Genomic DNA, 24,844 nt, shown 5'->3' on the forward strand with positions numbered 1-24,844 from the left:
GGCCTGGCGTGCTGTAGTCCGTGGGGTCACATAGGATCGGACACGACTGAGCGACTGAACTGACTTTGCTGTTCCAGGCACTTGGTTTAGGTTCATTTCACCCACAGAAGATATGGCTTGACGCATTTTAATGCTCAGCCTTAAATGGCTTGTTGCTGTAGTTTGGTCCTTTAAGGAAACAGTTTTCCCCGTTTCTCTCCTTTCTTTTTTGTTCTGTTCTTTACCAGGGGTTGGCATTCTGTGGCTCTAGAGCCAGCTCCTCCAGCGTGTGGAGGGGCGGGCAGGGGTGTATGGGATCCCCCACGGTGGAGGGTGCGCAGCAGGGCGGGTGAAGCAAGCATGTCCCTTCCCCTGAGGTATAGTTCTTCCAGTCTGATGACCTGTCAGATCCACTGAGCAGTTGGTCAAGCAGATTGGACAGTGACTCGAGGAAGTGGTGGGGCAGGTTGAGGCGGGCGGGGAGGGGGGTCAGTATTTTAAGTAGCAGCTATCAGAAGTGAAGCGATTTCTCCAGAGCCAAGCGTGTTTCTAGCGTGACCAGTTTGCAGGAATTACGCAGTGTGGAGTGTTGTTTCCCAAGAGGAAATAGAGGGTGAGCGAGAGGGTGTTAAGAGATGCCTTAGGGTGGATGGGAAGGCACTCCATCCAAGGAGTATGAATGTTGGTTTTAGTTTCATTCGAGGAAACGTACTTTAATGTGATGACTCTTGAGTAGAGAGTTTTGCGTTCGCGTATTCAAGTATTTTTTAATAGGGAGCTTGCTTTAATAGTAGAATCTTTCACCCTGTTCTAATTTGACATGGTGTCTCATGGGGAAAAAGGTAAAAACTGAGGAAGACCAGTTTTTACCTCGTACATAATTATAGTTTGGGAAGCAGAATCCTGCAGCAAATCTTACATGACTGATTTCTGGACCCAAAGTGGGCTTGACAGTGGGCTGGAGCAGTAATAGCCCCCCTACTGTCAGGAGAGGCCAGGGCAGGCTTTTCCCAGCAAGCCTGCCTGAGGCGAGGCCTGTCCTAGACTCTGGCCCTGGAGCCTGCGTCTGGGAGCCGGAGAGGAGTCGGCTTCTTCAGCAAGGTGGCCTGCCACCTGGGCAGGTGGGCGTCTGGGTGCCTGGAGAAGCAGATCTGCGGTGTTGAAAGCTGTGACTCTTACAGTGCTGGCCCGTTAAACACCTATGCAGACACTGAGAAATTGCTCCAGCCTTTGTGTAGGAGACAAAAAAGGCGAGCTTCTGCTTTTAAGGAGCTTATGTTTTGCCCTGGCCTTTGGCAAGAGTCACAGATGGAAACGAATATTCAGTTTTGTGACTGTCATTCAAGTGGCCATGAGTTGATATGGCCTAGGGCCTCTAGAGACCTAGGCCTTTATTTTTCTTATTTATTTATTTATTCCTGACTGCTCTGGGTCTCCGCTGCGCACGAGCTTTCTCTAGCTGCGGCGAGCAGGGGCTGTGCTCTGGTTGTGATGGGAGGACTTCTCTCTTTGCAGAGCACAAGCTCCAGGGCACACAGGCTTCAGGGGTTGTGGCACATGGCTTAGTTGCCCCATGGCATGTGGCATCTTCCCAGGCAAGGGATCAAACCAGCGTCCCCTGCATTGCAAGGCATATTTGTAACCACTAGACCACCAGGGAAGCCCAAGACCCCGGCCTTTAAAAGTCATTCTTCTTCTTCATAAGCAGTGCATATCTGAGTGATGAATGAATGTTTATTGCCATTCAGAAATAAAACTGTAAATAAACCAAAAGAGGAAATTAAGTCACCCGGATCTCACCACACACAGCTCACCATTGAAGTGCTCCTGAAAATGGGAGATAACCAGCCAGTGCCCCTCCCTCCTTTGGGCCCTGGAGTCTTTGGGTGTTGCTGCCGCGGGATGGCCTTGTTAGTAAAGACAGCTGTTGGAGACATGAGGATGACCGTAGGCTTGTCGGAAAATCCCTTTGTTAATGACACTGCTTGCTGCTCTTAAGTGACTCTCCTCTATGAGCAGGGTTCAGATTTTAAATTAGGTGCTCAGGAACAAAATTTGAACTTGGAACGTTTCAAGTAAATTCTGTTTTCTTCCTGTTTAGAAAGGCAGACTATGGGACTTCCCTGCCAGTCCAGTCGTTGCGGCTCCATGCTCCCAATGCAGGGACCGCAGGTTCTAGCCCTGATCGGGGAACCAAGATCCCTCGTGCCACACGACACAGCCAAAACGTAAAAAGAACAGTAATAAATGATAAAAAGATAGGTTGCATGTGCGTGCATAGTTATGTATGCACTAGAAAAATCATAATGTAATCCATTCTTCACAGTTTATTTTTAGGGCAGTCTTGTGAACTGACCAAAAAGCAGTGTGATAGTGTGGGAAGGACCGTGAGTGGGGAGTCGACGGTGTTGACTGTTAGTCCTGACCCTGGTCGTATACTCCGAGCTAGAGAATATATTTAGTCACTTTGCTTCTGAGTTTCATAAAGCAAGGACCCACCCTAGGCAGTCTTCTAGCCCTTATCCTCACGGCCTCAGGCCACAGATCTCAGTTTCCTTGTGCCCCCCTACTCTTCTGCGTTGTTAGGGTTGAGGGGCTACTTTTCCTTTGCTGGACGGTTTCCTAAGGTCCCAGCAGCCAGGAGTGAGGCAGTGAGGAGGGCACAGGCTGCTTCTGGATTTGCCCGCCTGTGGTTTTCACCAGAGGGGCATTTCGAGGCGGAGAGTTTCAGCGTATTAGAAAACTGTGTTGCTAGGATGGCCACATTCTTCCCAGACTGAAGTTACAACCCGAGTGCACTTCATGATATGCGTATGTATTGTAATTTGTAAACATAACTCAGAACCCTGCATCTGATGTCAGGCCATTTGTGGCTGGCCATTCAGACCTCATTTCTATTTGACAAGGGTTTATTTTAAGATTGCTTTGTGGAGCGGTTGTTTACCATTCAAATGATCTATTAGTGCCAAGTCTTTAGCTAGACTCGTTTTAAATGAGCTGCCCATTAAGTAGAAAACCAAACAGAAGTTCACGTTTCCAGCCCAACCTAGCAAAATCAGTGAAACTTACATTTTTTATCTTCACATTTATTCATCCTGGTTTTTTTTTTTTAGCCTTGAATATTCATTTAGGATAATAGTACCTATGTGAATGAAATTCTTTTAGTTACTGTTGATACTGTGGCTTAGCAAAAGCTATAGACTTCTTAATACTTTCAGAGAAGAACGCTTTACAGGAAGCTGAGCTTACTGTAAAAAATGGATTTTTTTTTTACATCCGAAAAAATGGATTTTTCGGTAAGTTAATTGTGTTTCTTAGCAGAGTCGCAAATGTGCTTCTATAGCTTTATTTCTAGGATATTAAAAGAAATGTTTTATGGGAGTAAGTTCCCACTAGGCAATTAACGACTTTTTTTTTTTTACAGGCTAAGCATGTATTGTTGACTCCAGGGGGTTGTTCTGTGGGGGGTGGGATGGAAGCTAAAGGTGATTTAGGTAAACAGCTAAACTGAGCCTGAGGTGGTGGTTTGTACACCCGTCAGCACTGTGGCTTCCCCGCTCCTTGCCTGGCGTCCAGATCACCACAGCTGGCAGTCTGGGCCGTCCTTTCCTGTGTAGCCAGCGTCACCCTGGCCGCCCTGGGCCTCAGGCCTCCTCAGCCCTCGCCTTTGTGTTCCAGATGCTCCATACTGGCCTGCAGCGCCTACGTGGCTCTCGCTTTGGGTGATAACCTTATGGCTCTGAATCACGCAGACAAACTTCTTCAGCAGCCCAAGCTGTCAGGATCTCTGAAGTAAGTGTGACTCACCCTGTGTGTTTGCTTTGTTTGGAGGGTTTCCGTGAGTCTGCAGTGCATATTGCCTCTCTGACTTCCCCAGTGGAATGTAAATTATCTTAGGGAAAGCAGAAAAGTTTCCTAATTTGCTAATTTTTTTGTGTTTGGCAGTGAAACTTTTTTTCACTTGTCGCGCTTCGAGGGTTATTGGAAACAGCATTGGCCATGCTGTGCATGAGGGAGCAGAGACTCTGGACTCTGGATTCTGGCTCTGAGGGGGCACATTATCACATACTAGCTCCCAAAACAAGCTGAGTCCTCAGTGAAAAGACCCCCATGAAAAGGAGTTTGGTCAGCAGGATAAATCTGCTTTGAATTTAAAATATTTTCCCAAACGACTGCACCATTTCCAGAGAACATGAGTCTTATTTAAACTCTTCAGATGCCTCTTCAATATTAATGTCATTGTCACTCTTAAATTTTCTAAAGCACATCATCTTTTCTTTCATGAAAATTGAGTAACATGCAGCATTCTTTGAATCTTTGTATGATGCTGATGCTGGAAATTTTATCCAAGACCATGGGTACTCTGTATAACATCAAGACAGTTGTTTTTACATTCTTCCTTTATGTACATAGTTACAATTTCCAAAATACGTCCCTTTCCCTTTCAGTGGCCTTTGTTTGTAACATGCAACACCTAGAACTGTGAGGTCATAACCCTGAGGAACAGTTGTGTAAATGTTTATTTTTGCCTTTTATAAAAGTACTACTTTATACAATCATCTAAAGTTAACATTGATTGGGACTTCCCTGGCGGTCCAGTGGTTAACACCCCATGCTTCCATGACAGCGGGGCACGGATTTGATCCCTGGTCGGGGAACTAAGATTCCACGGGCTGCACGGCGAGGCACCCCCCACCAAAAAAAAGAGCATCCAGGAACAGAGAGACTTTGTCACAATTCAAGTATGAGAGCTCCTGCTCTCCTGTGAGAAAATCTCCTCTACACTCCAGGCCTGGAGGGCCCTGGGCTTGAGATCAAGGCAGTCGGGTTGCCTCTAAGGCGCCTTCCTGTTGCCCAGCGCTGAAAAGTACGAGCCAGGAACCTTGGCCTGTGCCTGCCAGACGCCCGCTGCTCACACCGTGCTGTGCATGGCGAATGGTGGAGCAGAGTTTTGTGTGTGTTTCTTTTTAACAAAAATGAAATACAGATCCTTGCTGCTTTTTTTTAAATTCTCTGACTGACATGGTCATCACTGTTGTCAAATAATCCTAATTAGATTCTTTCCTTTGCATTTGTGGCAGGGTTTTCAACTGCCTTTATCAACTTCTTCCCTCTGAACATCAAAGCAACAACATTCTTAGGCTTTATGATTTCTTGAGGGATTGGCCAAGCCATGTCTGATCATTTCATCTGTAATTCTCTTTAACCATTCTACCCTCATCTCTGGTTTCTAATCACTAGCCAGAACCCCCATCTCTACAAAGAGGATAAGCCTTTCTGCCTTAGACAGCCCAGGTACCACAGCGGCTTTACCTTCGTGTACCTCCTCCGAAGGTCTGGGCTTTGAGTGTCATGAAGGCCTTTAATTGTTTCTTTCTTTTTAAAGTAAATTCACAGAAGTTGAAGTGGTTTGAAGTGGTTCTCTGAATTTGTACGTTTATGGGTGGGAGGAGGGTTTTTTTATTTTTTTGGCCTTGCCAGGGCATGTAGGTTCTCAGTTCCCTGACCAGGAATCAAATCTGCACCTCCTGCTTGGAAGCATGGAGTCCTAACCACTGGACCACCAGGAAAGTCTAATGTGTCTGTGTTTTATAATGATTTTTGGCTTATGGATTCTGGTTTAATGCAATTTTTAAAATATCTTATTTCAAACTATATTTAAACTTACTGATTTTTTAGGTTGTCATTTCTATGAGGGTATCTGGTGGGGAAGCCAAATGGAAGAGCATTACATATAAGGTAGATTAGTAAGAACCTAATTTGTAGCACAGGGAACTCAATGCTCTGTGCTAACCTACCTGACTCTAACAAATAGTGGATATATGTATAACCGATGTACTTTGCAGTGCAGCAGAAACTAACACAACATTGGAAATCAACTATACTCCACTAAAAATTAATTTTAAAAAGTGGGGGCATTACAGCTCCTGGTAGTTAGAAGAAAAAAATTGCTTAATAAAGAGATAGGTCTTAGGGAAAAAAGAGAGAGAGAGAGGAGATGGCTCTTGGGAATTCCCGGATGGTCCAGTGGTTAGGACTCCGTGCTTTCACTGCTGAGGGCCTGGATTTGATCCCCAGTCAGGGAATGGAATCCCACAGGCCATGCAGCAGAGCCAAAAAAAGAAAAGAAAGAGAACTGCTCTTGAGTGTGCACAAATCCCAGAAAATGGTCAAATTGGAAAGAGTCTAAGGTTTGAGAACTCGAGGTCCATGTGGACAGACTCAGTTGGGACAGGCTGGCTCAAGGATTTGGGAACTGAACTGGCCTTTCAGAGGAGTTCGGTTTTGGCGCAGCTTTGCACGCCAGGAGGCAAGGCTGCAGGCAGCGCAGTGGGGTGTCCGCCCAGGACAGTGACGGGAACAGAGCAACCTTTGGGGAAGTGAGACGTTGGATATAGGAAAGCAGAACCCAACTGTGGAGAGCTTTAAATCTACAAAAGTTTAGATGAGTTTTGTTCTCAAGCGGAAAGAGTCATTAGGATTTTGAGGAAAGGAGTATTATGTCTAAAGCTGTTTTAATTTTGAGAAATCAGATGATCTTAGGGAAAATGGCTCAAAGGAAGACTCTGGAAGAACCAGGCTATTGTAAACCTGGAGGAAACACACCTGCCTGGCAGCAGCTGCGCCCAGGAGAGAGGATGTGAAGGGGAGGACACTTGTGCAATAGAAGTGAAGCTGATCCAGGGGCTTCCCTCATGGTCGGCCTGCCAATGGGGGGACACCGGTTCTATCCCTGGTCGGGAAGGATCCCGCATGTCGCGGGGCGGCTCAGCCTGAAGCCCGTGCCCTACAAGCCCTGAAGCCTGCGGCACCTCGAACCTGTGCTCCGCAACGAGAAAAGCCACCATGGGGAGAAGCCATGCCCCGCAGCCTGAGAGCAGCCCCCGCTCGCCGCAGCCAGAGAGAGCCAGCATGCAGCGGTGCAGACAGCCCCAGTGCAGCCGAGGTCACAAGTGTGAAGAAACGGAGCTGGTCCGACCCAAATCGAGCCTGCTGCCCCGGGGCCTTCTGGCTGAGGCGGCAGCACAGGCTGGAGAACCCTAACTCTGATCCTCCACCCCCAGGGCTCACGTCCTAGGATCGGCCACTTCCTTTGGAACTTCGTCGCTTCCCGATGGTATTTTCTGTATAAATAGAACAGCGTACATTTGTCAACTGTATTTTAAATTTTCATTGAAATACAGCTGATTTACTGCCCACTTCTATTTATTTTTTTACTGCCCACTTGTAAACTGCTGTCTTGATGTGTGTGATTTGTTCCTTCTTAGCTAACATGAAAATTATTGTGTATCTTAAGATATTTTTAAAGAGAAAAATTTAAGTGATTCTTAACGTATGTGAAATTTTTACGTATACACCAGATTTTATTATACATTGGGTATTTTTGTGATGACCTGCGTTTCAATTTGGAACCCGTTTTTTTTCATTTCAGGTTCCTGGGTCATTTATATGCTGCAGAAGCCCTCATCTCTCTGGACAGAATCTCTGATGCTATTACTCACTTGAACCCGGAGAATGTCACTGATGTCTCCTTAGGGATCTCTTCAAACGAGCAGGACCAAGGTTAAGGAAGACATGTTTGATCAGAACTCTTCACCATTTCCACTGCCTTTCCGTTGTAACTCAGGACATATAGAAATTTAAGGGCACAGTTGTGAACAGAAGGGAGTTATAGGTTGGCAGTCTGTAGTTTCGGCCATACTTACTATGTACTAATTGCTAAATTCTCACTGTTGAAACACTGATGGTGTTAGAGCGATTCATTTTTGGGGGGTTCTTTTAATTTATTTATTTGGTTGTTTGGAGCCTTAGGTAGTTGCAGCATACAAACTCGGTTGCAACATGTAGGATCTAGTTCCCTGACTGGGGACTGAACCTGGGCCCCCTTCTTTGGCTCACGGAGTCTTAACCACTGGACCACTAAGAAGTCCAGAACTATTTGTTTTGATTCTTACACTGTGTTTTTTTTCTCTGTGGAGGGATTCCACAATCCCAGGGAGAGTAAAAACACATTCAAAAGTCAGTTTTAAATCATGGCTAAAGTTTTGAGGGAGCAAGACTAGAATTCCCTTTATTCGAGGTTATTTCTCAGACTTGGGGGTGGTGGTGGGTGGGAGGTGGCATTCTGTGTCTTTTATTAGAACCTGTGTGCTTAGGCGCTCGGTCATGTCTGACACTTTGCGACCCCATGGACTGTAGCCCTCCAGGCACCTCTGACCGTGGGGATTCTCCAGGGAAGAATATTGGAGTGGGCGGCCATGCCCTCCTCCGGGACATATTCCTAAGCCAGGGATCAAACCCAGGTCTCCCGCACTGCAGGCAGATTCTTTACCATCTGAGCCACCAGTGCTGTTAGAACCTCCACTACGTAAAAAAGGAAATGCTGTGACAAATTGCCTTAATATTAGATTTCCATTTCATAGAGAAAACTGTTTGGAAAATGCACTCTTTTTGTCTGGCCTGCTCAGATTTATGTTCGTGTCTTTGTAGGATCAGACAAAGGTGAAAATGAAGCAATGGAATCCTGTAAGTAAGACATTTTGTAAAGACTTCAGTAGCCCAGACTGCTTCCCAAAGACTCGCCCTCGAGCCTCCATGGCCTTCCTCTGCCGCCCGAGGAGGACAGCCAGGCTCAAGTTCTAGGCAGCTTCGCGGGCGGTGGACGGGTTGCCTCTGTGCCCCGGCCTGGCCTCCTCACGCGGGTGTGCTCTTCTCCCCAGCTGGGAAGCGGGCCCCTCAGTGCTACCCCAGTTCCGTCAACTCGGCCCGGACTGTGATGCTGTTCAACCTGGGCAGCGCCTACTGCCTGAGGAGCGAGTATGACAAAGCCCGCAAGTGTCTCCACCAGGTGAGGCTGGGCCAGGGCTGGGCGCCTCGTGGAGCAGCCGTCAGGGGGCTTGGAATTGCTGGGCTCTGTCATCATGTATGCATTCTGACTTCGGGTCAGTTTGTTAAACATTGGAATATGACTCTTCCAGACATACTCTTTTAAAAAAATATTTACTTGGCTGTGCCGGGTCTTAGTTGCAGCTTGTGGGATCTAGTTCCCTGAGCAGGGATAGAACTCAGGCCGCCTGCACCAGGAGCATGGAGCCTTAGCCACTGGACCGCCAAGGAAGTTCCAGACATATTCTTGCAAGGTACACAACTGACTGTTGTTGCAAATGAACCTAGGCACCTAATGGAGAGTTTTCCTGAAGATCTTAATCATCAGTATTTCAAAAGATTGTTGACCAAATCTGTATCAGTGCTCAGTCGAATCAATAATGGTGTTCCGTATAGTTGAACCCAAGGCAGCTGTAAACCTTGCATACTAAAACAGTAACATATCTGAGACGTATTTTAAGTGAAAAGAACAAATAAATGCCCAGCACTTGTTATGTAATCCTGTGTGTGCATAAAGGATCTCTGGATGAGCACACCAGAAACCGCTGACGTTGGCTCCCGGGGTGACAGGAGCGGGGCGGTGTAGCTGGAGCACTGAGATGGGAACCTGTTCCCTGGATACCTGTTGGCTGTTTAGCTTTGAATTGCGTGACTCTCTGTCCACTCAAAAAGTTAAATTACAAATACACCTTTTCAGAAAGAAGTGTTCACAGTCAGTACCCAAGAAATTCCATACACAATAAATGTTCCTAGCGCCGTGTAACTGAACTAGACCTCTGATGTCTCCCACCCAGAGGGGCCGCATCAGCCTGTCTCGGGAACTTTTGATCAGAGCTCTTAAGGTCCCCTGCCCGTCCTTGGACCAGTCACAGGCAGGGACCCAGAGGGGTTCCGCAGAACTGGAAAGGGCTCATCCACAGATGCATGTTAATTCAGTACTTTCCTGGCGGTCCAGTGGTTAGGTCCACGCTTCCATGGCAGGGGGCATGGGTTCAATATCTGGTTGGGGAGCTAAGATCCTACAAGGCGCAGGGCATGGCCAAAACAAAACAAAAAACAAGCATAGGCAAGAGCTAGAAGAATCCCAAGCAGGAGAAGACCAAGAGAGAAGGAGCGCTCTCCTGTTCAGAACTCATTATGGACTAAGCAAGGGAAGATAAATATGTACTGAAAACCACATGTCTAGTTTAATTGGGAGGGATGAAGACAGGCAGCTGAGGGCCGTCCGAGCAGAACTGTAGTGTCCCGGTGAGCTCGAGTAAGTTTGCTGACTTGACATTGGTAGGTTGACATTCTTTTTCTTTTTTTGGCATTACTCAGAGTTTGTATCTTAAGCTACATGGGTCTCTTTTGTTTCTCATGGGTCTCTCTTGTTTTGAGTGAAGGCGGCCTCAATGATCCATCCCAAAGAGGTGCCCCCTGAAGCCATCCTGCTGGCCGTCTACCTTGAGCTACAGAATGGTGAGTGGTTCTTCTCTTGACTGTAGCCCTGCAAAGAGCCAGAGGTTTTTGGCGTCTGCTTTTTCTCTTAGAAACGGAAGAGATATTAACCATCACATTCTTCTAAACAAGGGAGTTTCTGATATCTTGCAAATTCTTACTTCCTGCAGGTTAAGTGTATATCCTTTTATCTGTGAAAATGCAGAATAGCATAACTTCTGACAATTATAATTCATCTCTACTAATTAACCTTTCTCTCAGGCATCCAAATGACTCTTAATTGAGAACCTGAGACAGAATGCAGTGGCTTTGGGTTGTACACCTTAGTGTTTTAAACACAGATGTCGTTAATAAGCTTTGCCGTAAGCCAGTTCCTGCTGAGGATTTTTTATTCAAGCCTAAACCCAGGTCATGCCTCTGGGGCCATATATGGCCTAGAAGAAAGGCTGTGGACCCTACATGAGAGATGATGTGAAGTAGAAAAGGAGAGCTGAACGGGAGAGACGAGGGAGCACAGCAGCATTAAGAGTTGCTCGTCATACCCCTTGCTGATCGCGGAGATCCTTGCAAGCCTCCCCTCTTTTTATCGCTGAAGAAGGCGCCCAGCAGGCCTCGTCTTCCTGAAAGGCGTGGCCCGGTTCGTGCGCAGTCTAGAGCCCTTTTAAGTTCTCAAACTGGGCTCCACCTTAAAATCAATACAGAGCTTCCAACAATTCTGTCCCCTAGCTCACACGCTAAATTTCTTACATCAGAATTTCCCAGGATGGTGCAGGGGGCATTACGTGAGTCTAGTGTATAGCAGCGGTTGCAGACCACTACTCTTCTCCATCATCTTTGCCTCCCTTTTGAGACTTGACGGGCTTGCTTTGTTAGGTGGTGCTATTGTTATATGCTTTTTTGTAATGGGACGTGTTTTTATAGGTAATACCCAGCTGGCCTTACAGATCATCAAAAGGAATCAGCTGCTCCCTGCAGTGAAAACACTCTCTGAAATGAGAAAGAAGCCAGTGTTCCAGCCCGTCCACCCAATCCAGCCCATCCAAATGCCAGCGTTCACTGTGCAGAGAAAGTGATAGTTTGCGTGTGGAAAACTGTCACCTGAGACCCAGGGGAATATTTACCAGCCTTTTTAGTTGTATCACAGCAAAATGAATAAAAGACAGATGCTGAAGGGTGCTAGTTTTGAAGACACAATTTTGAAACGATTTTAACCCCTGATTTTTTATTTTACTTTTTTTTGGCTGGAAGCTTAATACAGTTAAGGATTCACAAACTCATTTTCATCTGTTTTCCATATAATCTTTGCTAGATCATTCATTTTAAGCCATTATGTGATATATCTGTCAAAGACAATTAAAACAGTCTTATCAGAACAGTCTTGTTAAATACATTTTGTCTTTTTTGCGATGGTTACAGTACGTTGGCATTCAAGATTTCATGTTAAAGTTTTAACAGTGGATATCACATGGTGAGCAGATGAGTAGCCAGTCCAGAAGCTGCGCAGGGCAGAAGGCAGGGGAGGCTGACGCGTCATAACCTAGTTGTGACTAAAGGGGCCAGAAAATGCATAGTAAGACCCATAGGGCTAGTCAGGTTGGGTTAAGAAGCGACGACTGATAGGAATTAATTATGGCTTAAAAATTACAGATGATGACAAACAGCACTCAGGGCACTGGCCACGTTCACCCTCCTGTACCGTTGGGGAGAAGCACCAGGTAGGGAGTCTGTCAGCAGGGAGTTCAAGGCTCATCGCTATTCCCATTGCAGGCGCAAACGGGAACTTAAAAGCTGCTTTCTCATAAGAGACAGGTATGTGTTGCGGGATTGACCCGGCCAAAATGTGTCAGTAGGGTCAATACGTTAAACTTAAGAGCAGGAGCAACAAAAGACGCTGCGGACTGACTCTGGAGAGCCTGGGCGGCCCCCCAGTCAGTATCAGGCTTGGACTCACGAAAGCTGGCCGTTCAGGATCGTCCCTGCCGCCAGCGTCTCTCCAGTTCCCGACCTGGAAGACCAGGTTCACACTAGCCGAATCTACACGGCTCCTCGGTTTTCACAGATGGAGAGGGGAGCGTTTAGAGAAGCACATGGTTTATCAGAAACTGCATCTGAATTATTCTGTTGCTGAAACCAAACAGTTTAGTTGGGGATCTACAGGAGCTGAGTGAGATGTGACCACACACTACCCACGAGTGACTCAGAGAAGGGGGCACGGTTTTCCTTCCATTTGAACGAGGGAAGGGTGTGCACGGGGCTCGCCTGCTCTTTGCCATGTGGCAGTTGCTTTCCCTGGTGGCTCCACAGTAAAGTCTGTCTGCCTGTGCAGGAGACGCAGGTTTGATCCTTGGGTCAGGAAGATCCCCTGGAGAAGGAAATGGCGACCCATTCCCAGTATGCTTGCCTGGAGAATCCCGTGGACAGAGGAGCCTGGCAGGGCTACGGCCCATAGGGCCGCAAAAGAGTCAGACACGACTTACGGATTGAACAACAAGTTGTTTTATATACAGAGTAGATTCCTTCCTGGAGGATACAGAAAACAGAGGTGGCCTAGCTCCCTCAGGCCTCTCGAAGCCTTTTCCAAATGAGATGGGAGTCGCAGGCTGCACTGGTGTCGGTCGAAGTCTGCAGGAGCTGCTTCCCCAAGCCCCAGATCCGCAGCGGCTCTGTGGGACCCGCGTGTGTGCCGCAGGATGGTGGCAGCTTTGCCTGTTGCCGTTCAGTCGCTCAGTCATTTCCAACTCTTTGTGACCCGTGGACTGCAGCACACCAGGCTTCCCTGTCCTTCACTCACTCTCCAGGTTTGCTCAGACTCATGTCCATTGAGTCACTGAAGCCACATCTGTCACCCCTTCTCCTGCCCTCTATCTTTCCCAGCATCTCCTCCTGCCCTCTACCTTTCCCAGCATCAGTGTCTTTTGCAGTGAGTCAGCTTTTCGCATCAGGTGGCCAAAGGATTAGAGCTTAGCCAGGGCCTTTTCCATACAAAGCCCACACGCTTCATAAATTGCGAGCCCACCAGGTCTTGGGTGGCATATGGGTGGTAGAAGGCCTGTAGTTGAGCTCGAAGGCAATACATCTTTGGAGACATCTCAAGAAACTGAAACTTTCCGCACTTGCTGATTAGTTAGAGGAAAAGCAGGAATAGCTAAGAGGCAGGTGAGGCCCTATGTTGCTGTTAAATAAGAATACCCTTGGCTGTGAGTAGCACAAAGTGGATCCGTGACTTAAACGAAGATAGTTTCTATCCCACTTGAGAAGGGGATCCATAGGCAGCTGGTGACCTTGGCTTTCGTGCTCAGCGATGCTATCAGGGACTCAGCTCTGCTTTCGCACAACATCCTCCTCAGCATCTGGACTTGTGTCCCCCTGGGCACAGGATGTTCCAGCATCACATCTGCACTGAAGCAGGAAGACACAGCAAGACTTCCCTGGTGGCCCAGTGGCGAAGAGTCCTCTTGCCAATGTAGGGGACACAGGTTGGATCCGTGGTCCAGGAAGATTCCATGCGCCGCGGGGCAACGAAGCCCACGCTCCGCAGCAAGAAAAACCACCCCAAGGAGAGCCCTGAGTTCCACAGCGAAGAGTAGCCCCCACTCACCGCAACTAGAGAAAGCCCGCTCAAAGCAGCGAAGACCCAGCGCAGCCAAAAATAAAATTTGAAAAGAAGAAGGTAAAGGCACCCTGTCGTGATCAGAAACCATCAGGAACAAAGTTTCCCCAGAAACCCTCGGCAGACCTCAGCCTCCATCTCCTCTGTAATTCAAATCATGTATCCATCCTTAGCTGCAGGTGCTGGTACAACCCTGCACATCTTAGGAGAAGGCTGGTGAAGGGTTTTCCCAGCTGGAGCACTCTAGATCTGATGCATTGTTGTCAAATTCTGACCCCAGCAGTCCAGCTCTCCCCTCCACAGCCACCCTCAGCAGATCTGGGCGCAGTAAATGTAGGCTCTTTATCTCTATGACTTTGTCTTTCTGAGTCCATCAGCCAGGAAGGCTTCTCCCACTCATTTTTTCCAGCACAGTCTGTGAATGGTCACCATCTCTGCTATGGAGGAGCTTCCCTGGTAGCTCAGTTGGTAAAGAATCCGCCTGCAGAAAACAACAAAATTTTGTAAAGCAATTATACTTCAATAAAAAAAAGAATCCTACTGCAATGCAGCAGAACCCGGTTCAATTCCTGGGTTGGGAAGATCCCCTGGAGAAGGGATATGCTACCTGCTCCAGTATCCTTGGCCTTCCCTGGTAGCTCAGCTGGTAAAGAAGCTCCATATTCTGGCCTGGAGAATTCCATATAGTCCATGGGGTCACAGAGTCAGACATGACTGAGCAGCTTTCACTTACTGCTAATGGAGGTAACCCTAACAGTGCTGAGAGGTTTTAGATGCCATGTCCTGGAAGTTTCTCCTCGCTGTCCCAATTTCTCCACCCCACCGCCCCCGCCCCGACCATTTGTGTCTCAGTCATACCTTTCTTCTATGGTAGATGATGTTCTGCAGTTTAACAGGTGTGGGGGCTCTCAAAGGGTGGTATCATAGCTGATGGGGTTGTGAATTCTGAGACAGGCCTCCTTGGCTTTTGTTCAAGCCCCACCACCTGTTCAGTAGCCCAGTGGGCCAGAATCCACGGCATGGGTCCCTTCACAGATTGCGCAGGGGCAGGGTGGCCCCCAGCAGAGCCAGTGCCTTCAAGGGTCTCTCCTGCCCCACTCGTACCCGTACCCCCTTCTCAGAATAGCACTCTTGGTGTTCCCACCATGCAGAACCCCTCATGGGCCAGTCTGCTGGGAGCTCTGCCCCTTACTCAACCCAAGTGCCTTGATCTCTTGAGGTTTTTGACCCTCTGCACAATGAAGCTAACTACTCAGGGCCTCCTGTGAAAATTAAAATGAGATGCCCGAATGCAAAGACGCACTACAGGTGAGTGCATTTACCTCCCTGTTGCCCAGAGGACCTGCGCAGCCCAGTCCTCCTCGATGACTTGGAAGCCACCTGGAGGAAGGGGACCCTGGAGCCAGACTGCTGGACGGGCTCCACATCTCAGCTCTCTCACTGGGACAGACTTGATCTGCAACACGGTATTTTGCCTCTTTATGCCTCAGTTTCTTTTTTCATCTGTGAAGTGAGGACAATAACAGTACCTCTCTCACAGGCTTGGAATGAGGTTTAAAGCCCTGGACATTGTTGTTGCTAGATAGGAGCTCCAGACGTTCAAAAGGAAACTCTTAATTTTTTACTGTGTAATATATGAAGGAATCAAAGCAGAGACTGCTGAGCCACTGGAACTGGGGAGTTGGGTGGTAGAGAGCGAGGGGACCGTTCCAGGTAAATGACTGCCTCCTGCGCTCTGGCTGTGTCCAGTGTCTGGGCCATGAGGGGTGTTCAGTATATACTGGCATCATCCCATGTTCTCATCCTGTTCCTAACCTGCCTCACCCAGGCCCTCCTCCTCTGACAGGAGGCCCCTTCCCCAACCTTTCCTCCTCTCATCTGCCCCTGCAGCACAGCTCCGACTCCCCCCCAGAGGTCTCTGCACACCAGCCACTCCTCTCCCCACTGAACTCTTACACCCAGCGTGTTACATCCAGCCTGGAATCTGCTGTCCCCCAGAGTGGTCACCATTTCCCATCCCCAGGACTTGGTTCCTAGCCCCTTGGTCCCTAACTCCCAGGGAGATACCTGCTCTGTCCCAAGCCTTCATTAATTCCACACATGCTACCCAGAGGTACTTATGGCATGGTAAGCTTTTCAGGGGAACCCCCTGGTAACCTGGCGGATTTTTCAGGCTGAGTCTACTTCTGTTCTTCATCATCTTTTCTTCCCCTTCCTGGATCCTGAATACTTTGAAAACAGGGCTGTACCGTATACAGTGTGCAGATCGTTCTGGATAATAAAGTCTGCAGCACAGATTCTGGGTGCCTTCCTTTCTAGGTCAGGCAGTGTCAAGGTGGGGATGGCTGATTAACATAATCCCAGGGTTCGCGGGGGCCTCAGCATCCTTGACTCTCTGAGCCTCATCAAGCCAGTTAAACAGTGACCCAGCATGGGTGGGTTACTGGTCAAACTCAGCCGGCCCAGCCTAAAGGAACCAAACCTATACCTTCACAGAGCAGTTTGCACACTCGGCTCGGCTTCCTCCCTGGGAAGAACCGGGCCGACATGCCGGCTCCTGGGTGGGAGTGGGAGTGCCCCGGGAGGAGGCAGCGCAGTTCATTAGCCCCCTCATTTGGGGCAAAGGGGATCCGTGTGGTGACAAACAATTGTCCAGGAGGATTTAGGCGGATTTGGCCAAGTGTCCCTGTGGGCCCCAAGCCGCCTCCTAATCCAGTCCACATTTCTGGCTACTTAGGATCACATTAAATGTCAAAGCCGGCGTTTAGGGAAATATCTACATTTCGGATGCATCGCCCTAGTCAAAAGAAAAGCTGGAGCGAACCTTCGAGCATTTGGCGCGAGAGGCGCTCTGTGTGGTCCGGAGTGTGAATGGGGAGAGGGGGGCGGCGCCCTCGCGGCCTCCCCGCCCAGGAATGCGGGCTTTTCACATGTAGAAAATGCTAATGCTTTGTTCCAGCCTCGGCCTCCCGGAGGCGCGGAGGCGCCCGGCCGGATTGTCCCAGCTGCATTTGCATGTGAGCGGCCCCTGGTCCCCGCGTCCCCACCCCCTGCGCCCCCCTGCCTCCCCCAGCACGGCTTTCCCGGGGCTTGTGACACTGCGCGCAGACCGCCTGCAAGCGCCCTCTGCCCTCACTGAATCCCTGCTAAAGCCACAGGTAGCTAGCTACTCTGGACGAATAGCCTTTCCCCGGAGGCAGCAAGCAGGTGATTTTTTTTTTTTTACTCCCGTTTCAAATTTTTATTTCACACTTTTAGTTACTTTTTAGGACACAGTGTAGTCCATCGAGGCAGATCAGGAGTGTGCATGAACCATCCTTCTGTCCAGTCTCCCACTGATGGTCTTGTGGCAAGAACCCTGCGTTTGATGTGACATTTTTCCCCCCAGGTGCTCCAAAGTCACCATTACGCGCGCGGCTCATCCTCAGAAGGAGCAGCCGAGGGCCCCCAGGTGGCGGGGGCAGGGGAGACTCCAAAGGATTAAGCAGGGGCGGCGGCGAAGTCGCGCGCGGTCTGGGAGGAACCTGCTCAGCCAGCGCGGTGCGCGGGCCTCGGGGCTCAGGGCGCCACCTACCGGCGGCTGGGTCTACGCGGCGAACCGGCCCAGAGGGGCCGAGGTGGTGCCGCCCCGGGGAGCCCCTCTTTCCCGGCCAGGCTCCACGTTTACCGGCTCGGAAAGCCATCCCACCCGAGGGCGCCGCGCATTAGCGACCCAGCATTTCCCCGCGCTGAGCTTTCGTTCTGGCCGACTCCCGGGGGCCCAAATGCAGGCGGAAAACATAACGAGATCCTGCCCAACAAACGTAACTCCGTTCCCTCCAATCATTACAGTGTTTCTTTGATTAATTACATTCCTTCTCATTTTACTAATTTTCTTATATTTATTGTGTTGGCTTTATTTTTAGTTGTTATAGTAATTTTCTTTTATTTCATTTTTGTTTCGTTATTCCACTTTATTATTTTACTCGGCTTATTATTTCATTTTATATTCATTTTGTTTTTGCTAACTTTATTTCATATGTTCTGCTTTTATTTTTATTTTCTCTTTATTCTATTTTTTATTCATTTTATCTCATTAATTCATTTGTTTTTTTTTAATTCATTTGTTTTTATTGTCTATTATTTTATTCGTGGTTGAAGGGGAAAGATGGATATCTTTTTCATCCTATCCTGAGCTGTATGCATTTTCCTGCCTCTGAGTTTTAAGAAATAGTGAAAATGAATACTCTTCAGCTCATTATTTGCAGTGTTTGTCTCATCTCCACAACTAAATTGGAAGCACCTGGAAAGTCGGGAACAAGGTTTGATGTCATCCTTGGGCCAGGGACATGTGTTGACCAAAAGCCATTAATAAATATTTCTCCAGTTGACACACTGTGAAACCGAGATATGAAATCAGATATTTAAATTCCATCAAGGTACCTGCTCTCAGCACAGACTCCCACCCTCTAGAGCTCCAAGCCAAAATTAGGATGGGAGACAAGGACCCGAGAACTGGAACAAAGCATTATGGAGGAAGTTTCACTTCAGGTGGTCAGGTAGAGGGGGCAGGAGACAGCTGCAGGTGACTGGACCACAGCGGGTATGTTTCAGATTAAACTAGGAAAGAAGTTCTAAGGTGTGTTTTGTTCTTGTTTTTCTTGTCACACTGCAGTGGGTCTTAGCTGCTGGAGAGAGAGTGGTCTGTAATTTGAGGTAGGTAAGGAAGGAGATCAGCCCTGGGATTTCTTTGGAAGGAATGATGCTAAAGCTGAAACTCCAGTACTTTGGCCACCTCATGCAACGAGTTGACTCATCGGAAAAGACTCTGATGCTGGGAGGGATTGGGGGCAGGAGGAAAAGGGGACGACAGAGGATGAGATGGCTGGATGGCATCACCGACTCAATGGATGTGGGTTTGGGTGAACTCCAGGAGTTGGTGATGGACAGGGAGGCGTGACGTGCTGGAATTCATGGGGTCGCAAAGAGTCGGACACGGACACGACTGAGCGACTGAACTGATTGACTGACTGAAGGGTTCATTTGTCAGCTCTGAGACCCTATGGTTCTTTGAGTTCCACAGTGCCCCCCACTTCCCCGAAGACCTTGTGCAATATGGTGTATGTCATGTTATTTGGGGGAAAAGAAGAATGAGTCACTATTTGCCATCAGTTCTCTGGAAAGCACTGTGAATTGCACTTACAAATTTTCACCTTATCTTCCCTCAACTTAATATTCTGAAAAAGATTAAATTTATGGAAAAGATGAAAAAGAGGTCTAGTGAACATGCTTATACCCTAGATACAGCAGTTAACACTTTGCTGATATTTGCTTTGGGCTTTCCAGTTGGTACAGTGATGAAGAATCCCCCTGCGAATGCAGGAGACTTGGGTTCAGGTTCAATCTCTGAGTCAGGAAGATCTCCTAGAGGAGGGGCATGGCAACCCACTCCAGTATTCTTGCCTGGAGAATCGCATGGACAAAGAAGCCTGGCGGGGCATAGTCCGCGGGGCCACAAAAAGTCAGACACAACTTAGTGACTAAGCAAAAAGCTCACACAGGGCGTCTACCGCCTGGCATGGGCTGGAAAGGGTAGAAAGAGAGAAGCTTCCTTCCAGTCCTGGAGCCCGTGGCTCCTGTAGCCACAGCCAGCAGCAGGGCAAAGGGTCCTTCTTGAACACCATTTTCTGCTGTTCCCACAGGAAAGGGCTCCGTGGGAATGGCAGAGTTGACAAGAAGCCCGGTGAAGACACTGCCCAGATGTGACTTTCAGTGAGGCTCTTGGCATTCAAACTGGGCTAAAGATGGGTTTCTAATCCACGAATTTTGGGGAGGCATCCCATTCTGCTTTTTCATTTGTTGGTGTAGCACCTCCTTGCCCCCCTCTCCTCCTGGATCTGGCTTCAGCAGCCCGGGTCCAGACGCCGGTCCCGCTCACCACTTCCTCTGTGCTGCCGTATCCTCACTTGTAAAATGGCACCAGAGTAGCAGGAACCCCATGGGCCTGTTATGAAGCTCAAGTGAGCTGCTATTTGTGAAGCTCTAGGAAAAGAGCCTGGCACCTAGTAAACACCAGTTGGGTGAAGGTTAACCAAATGAGTGCAGAGGCTACTATAAAATGCCTTGTGGAGATCCCGAGTCGGGCTCTCTTCTGCATTCTGGTAAAGAAAGAAGGATGGGTTCATGGGAAAGTCCTGGGCATTGCTTTGCTACTTCCTGGCTGTGTGACTATGTGCAACCTGCTTGCTCTCTCTGGACCCCAGCTTCCACGGCTATAAAATGAGAGTAATGCTCACTTCAGAGGGCAGAGTCAAGGAGAGTGCTTAGCAAAGCTGCTCAGCAGATGGTCTCTAGCTGTTTCAAGAGGGGTGTTCTGAGTTTTTCATTTCTGCTTGTTAAAAGGCAAGGTGCACTGCTGCTATGAATTAGGAGGAAAAGAACCTCCCTTGGCTGCCCCTTGCCTTGAGTTGTTACTAAAACAGAAGGCAGGCTAAGGTTATGGGGGGAAATCAAGGGTCCCCAACCTCTGGGGTCTGACGCCTGATAAAATGAGGTAGAGCTGATGTAATAATAATAGAAATAAAGTACGCAGTAAATGTAATATGCTGGAAGCATCCCAAAACCATCCCCTCTACTCCTGGTCCTTAGAAAAACTGTCTTCTATGAAACCTGTCCCAGGTGCCAAAATGCTTGGGGGCTGCTGGGGACTAGGAATGCAGAGACGGGTCCTTCTCTGTTTCAATCCCCCCGCCCCCTTTTTGTGATATTCCTCAATCTTGAGGAGGAATGGGTACAGAACAAGAAAGGAAATAAAGTTTTAAACACAGAGGTTAATCATAAACTCAGCAGAGGAATTTGGATTTGGTTCCATTTCCATTCCAATTTGTTCCAACCCTTCCAGGGAATGGGGCAACCACCACTCAATACTTCCTGCTGAAATGGGGTGTTGTTGTCCCTGTTGTTGGGTTGCTAACTCCTCTTTTGTGACCCTGTGAACTGTAGCCTACCAGCCTCTCTCTATGCATGGGATTTCCCCAACAAGAATACTGGAGTGGGTTGCTTTTCCTTCTCCAGGTTATCTTCCTGACCCAGGGATTGAACCTGTGTCTCCTGCATTGGCAAGTGGATTCTTTACCCACTGAGCCACAGGGAAGCCCAGCCTAACTTGGGGAATGCACACAGAGTTGGAAATAATCTCAATTTCCAAGCTTAGCATCAGTATTTTATATTATGAAAACATTGCCTCTCTCTGATTACTTTGTCATAGCACCTGGACAGTTTTGAACATTAGTAGACATTACAATGAGGATAACAATCAAAATGCATCTGTGTATTATTTTCTGAATGTGTCTTTTCCACCCTGGACATTGGGGTCAAAAATATGGTTTGGGGGCCTCCCTGGGGGGCTCAGTGGTAAAGAATCCACCTGTCTATTCAGGATCGAACATGGGGTCGATCCCTGGTCTGGGAAGATCCCACATCCCGCCAAGCAGCTAAGCCCATGCACAACTATTAAGCTTGTGTTCTGAAGCCTGGGAGCTGCAAGTACTGAGCCCCCAAGTCCTAGAGCCGAAGCTCCAATACAAGTGAAGCTCGTGCACGGCAACTAGAGGAAAGCCCGCACAGCAAAGAAGACCCAGCACAGCCAAAAATAAACAAATACAATTATTGTTTTTAAAAATAATATATGTGTGAAGGAATGCCCCTTGTGGTGCAGCAATTAAGATTCTGTGCTTCCACTGCAGAGGGCTCAGGTTCTATTCCTGGTTGGGGAACTAAGATCCCACATGCCGAGTGGTTCAGCCAAAAGGTTTTTTAACATACCAAAAGTAAAAATAATAATAATAAAATGAAATATGGTTAGCAGCAGAACAATAGCTTTCCATAATGTTATTTAAATGTCTTACCCAGTTCAGCAGTGTGATCTGAAAGTTATCAAGTGTTTCTAATATAATTTAATAGACCAAATAATCCAATTTACTTTACTATTTTTCCTGAGATGCCTCGGGGGCCTTGGGAATACTCAAACTTAGCTAGAGAAAGAAATGTACAATCTGTTATCCAAAAAAGCCCCATATTCCAGGAAGTTTTTGTTCTTTTAACAGGGAGAAAGAAAACCAAATTCCAGGGAATTTCCTGGCTGACCGGTACTGCTGAGGATGCAGGTTCAATCCGTGGTCCTGAAACTAAGATCCCACAAGCTGCACGGCAGAGCAGGAAGAAAAAAATTCCCATCTTCTACCAGTTTACTATTAGTAACAAAGTTGATTTACCTAATTAAGTCCATTCTAATTTTAATCACTCCTGACAACACACAAAAGCCTTCTCTTAAAGTTCCCTTTTCTCACAAACCTTGTACCACTTTTTGTATCCATATGATCTGTCTCTTATTTTCCCCATCCAGAAACAGCTCTTGAACAAAATTTTCACCACTTTCCCTCAACAAAAACATCTCCATTCTGTATACCTTTTATCACCTACAATGCATATAGTTGCTTTACACTCTGAAATGCTTTCCTTGTCCTGCTAGCAGCTTTCATTACATATTTACAATTTTTAACCCTTAAAAGTCTTAACAAAACCAAGAAACAAGTAATTGAATTGTTATACCAGCATTTTCTGATTGAAAAACTTAACATATTCCATAATCTCCAAAAACTTGAATTTTTCTCATAGCACCCTTTCTCTTTAATGTGGAACAAGAGAGTGTGTTTAATAAACCCCAAACATCTTTTGAAGCTCTACCGATTAACCTAAGACTGAAGTCTCAGGCAAAGTGGGCTTTGTTTGTATTTTAAGGACATGATAAGAGCTCACTTCAAGCTTTCTCCTAGGCACATTTTTGTCCTCTCAGGATTAGAATTCTGAAAACAGTATTTTATCAGCCCAGCTTTCTCTGCTACAAAAATTGTCTTTCACATCAGACACACATCACAACCAATTTACAAAATGCCAAAATAGCATAGTTCATACTCAAAAGAGAAGTTATCCGCGTGCATAGTGGTGGACTTAGACGTGTCTTGGCGCTTGTCAGCTCTCCTCAGAGGTGTCTTTTCGTCCCACCAAGGAAAAGCGTAGTATGGCCATCAGGGCTGAGCAGGGGAGAAACAGAGAGGATCCCCCAGACAAATGGTTTCCACTGGGAACGTCCTCTCAAACCTCCTCCTGGGGCCAGTGGCTCCTCACAGCGTTCCCAGCACATCATGAAGGTGATGCCTTGGCTCAGGAACGACTCCCTCCCTGGAGCCTGATGTTGCAAGAACACAGCCTCACAATGTGTGCCAACATCTGTTAGCGGGACTTCCCCAGCGGTTCAGCGTCTAAGACTGCATTCCCAATCCAGGGGCCCCGGGTTTGATCCCTGGTCAGGGAACTAGATCTCACGTGCTGCAACTATAAAGATCCCACATGTGGCAATGAAGATCCTGAGTGCTGCCACTAAGGCTCAGTGAAGCCAAAAAGAGTGAGTAGGCACGCTAAGATAGGGCAAGATCTCCAAAATACAACGCACCTTAGAATGCAGAGATAGAGTAAGTAAATAAGTAAGCGAAGTCGCTCAGTTGTGTTCGACTCTTTGCGACCCCATGGACTATAGCCCACCAGGATTCTCTGTCCATGGGATTCTCCAGGCAAGAATACTGGAGTGGGTTGCCATTTCCTTCGCCAGGGGATCTTCCCAACCCAGGGACAGAACCAGCATCCACTGCATTGCGGGTAGACACTTCAGCCTCTCAGCCACCAGGGATGCCCACAGATACATAGACATGGGTTCAATATCTTTCAAAAGCATAAATTTTGGAATCCAATAAAATAAGGTTAAAGAAAGAAAAAAAAAATCTGTTTGTAGGTCCAGGTGCTTCCAGCTTAAAAGCCAGCAGATAAGCAAGAAACACCTGGAGTAACAGGCAAATTTGGCCTTGGAGTACAGAATGAAGCAGGGCAGAGGCTAATAGAGTTTTGCCAAGAGAGCACACTGGTCATAGGAAACACCCTCTTCCAATAGACAAGAGAAGACTCTACACATGGACATCAGCAGACAGTCAACACCGAAATCAGATTGACTATATTCTTTGCAGCCAAAGATGGAGAGGCTCTATACAGTCAGCAAAAACAAGACCTGGAGCTGACTGTGGCTCAGATCATGAACTCCTTATTGCCAAATTCAGACTTAAATTGAAGAGAGTGGGGACAACCACTACACCATTCAGGTCTGACCTAAATCAAATCCCTTATGATTATACAGTGGAAGCGAGAAATAGATCTAGTCCCTCTAGAGTGCCCGATGAACTATGGACGGCGGTTTGTGACATTGTACAGGAGACAAGGAGCAAGACCATCCCCAAGGAAAAGAAATGCAAAAAAGCAAAACAGCTGTCTGAGGGGGCCTTACAAATAGCTGTGAAAAGAAGAGAAGTGAAAAGCAAAGGAGAAAAGGAAAGATATACCCATTTGAATGTGGAGTTCCAAAGAATAGCAAGGAGATAAAAAGCATTCTTCAGTGATCAATGCAAAGGAATAGAGGAAAACAATAGAATGGGAAAGACCAGAGATCTCCTCAAGAAAATTAGAGATACCAAGAGAACATTTCGTGCAAATATGGGCTCAATAAAGGACAGAAATGGTATGGACCTAACAGAAGCAGAAGATATTAAGAAGAGGTGGCAAGAAAACACAGAAAAACTGTACAAAAAAGATCTTCACGACCCAGATAATCACAATGGTGTGATCACTCACCTAGAGCCAGACATCCTGGAATGTGAAGTCAAGTGGGCCTTAGGAAGTATCACTACAAACAAAGCTAGTGGAGGTAATGGAATTCCAGTTGAGGTGTTTCAAATCCTAAAAGATAATGCTGTGAAAGTGCTGCATTCAATATGTCAGCAAATTTGGAAAACTCAGCAGAGGCCACAGGACTGGAAAAGATCAGTTTTCACTCCCATCCCAAAGAAA

General features: G+C 47.4%; 1 protein-coding gene across 1 annotated transcript in view; it reads left to right on the top strand.

Annotated features, from left to right (window-relative positions):
• CNOT10 (CCR4-NOT transcription complex subunit 10) overlaps window positions 1-11,680 on the top strand; it is a 57,090-nt gene extending 45,410 nt beyond the window's left edge. Inside the window, 6 exon segments of the mRNA XM_005695520.3 lie at window positions 3,658-3,771; window positions 7,412-7,542; window positions 8,470-8,505; window positions 8,700-8,827; window positions 10,251-10,326; window positions 11,227-11,680. Of these exon segments, the coding sequence (XP_005695577.2) occupies window positions 3,658-3,771; window positions 7,412-7,542; window positions 8,470-8,505; window positions 8,700-8,827; window positions 10,251-10,326; window positions 11,227-11,378 (637 nt within the window). The 3' untranslated portion in view covers window positions 11,379-11,680.

Source organism: Capra hircus, chromosome 22, assembly GCF_001704415.2.
Source record: "Capra hircus breed San Clemente chromosome 22, ASM170441v1, whole genome shotgun sequence".
Lineage (NCBI taxonomy): Eukaryota > Metazoa > Chordata > Mammalia > Artiodactyla > Bovidae > Capra > Capra hircus.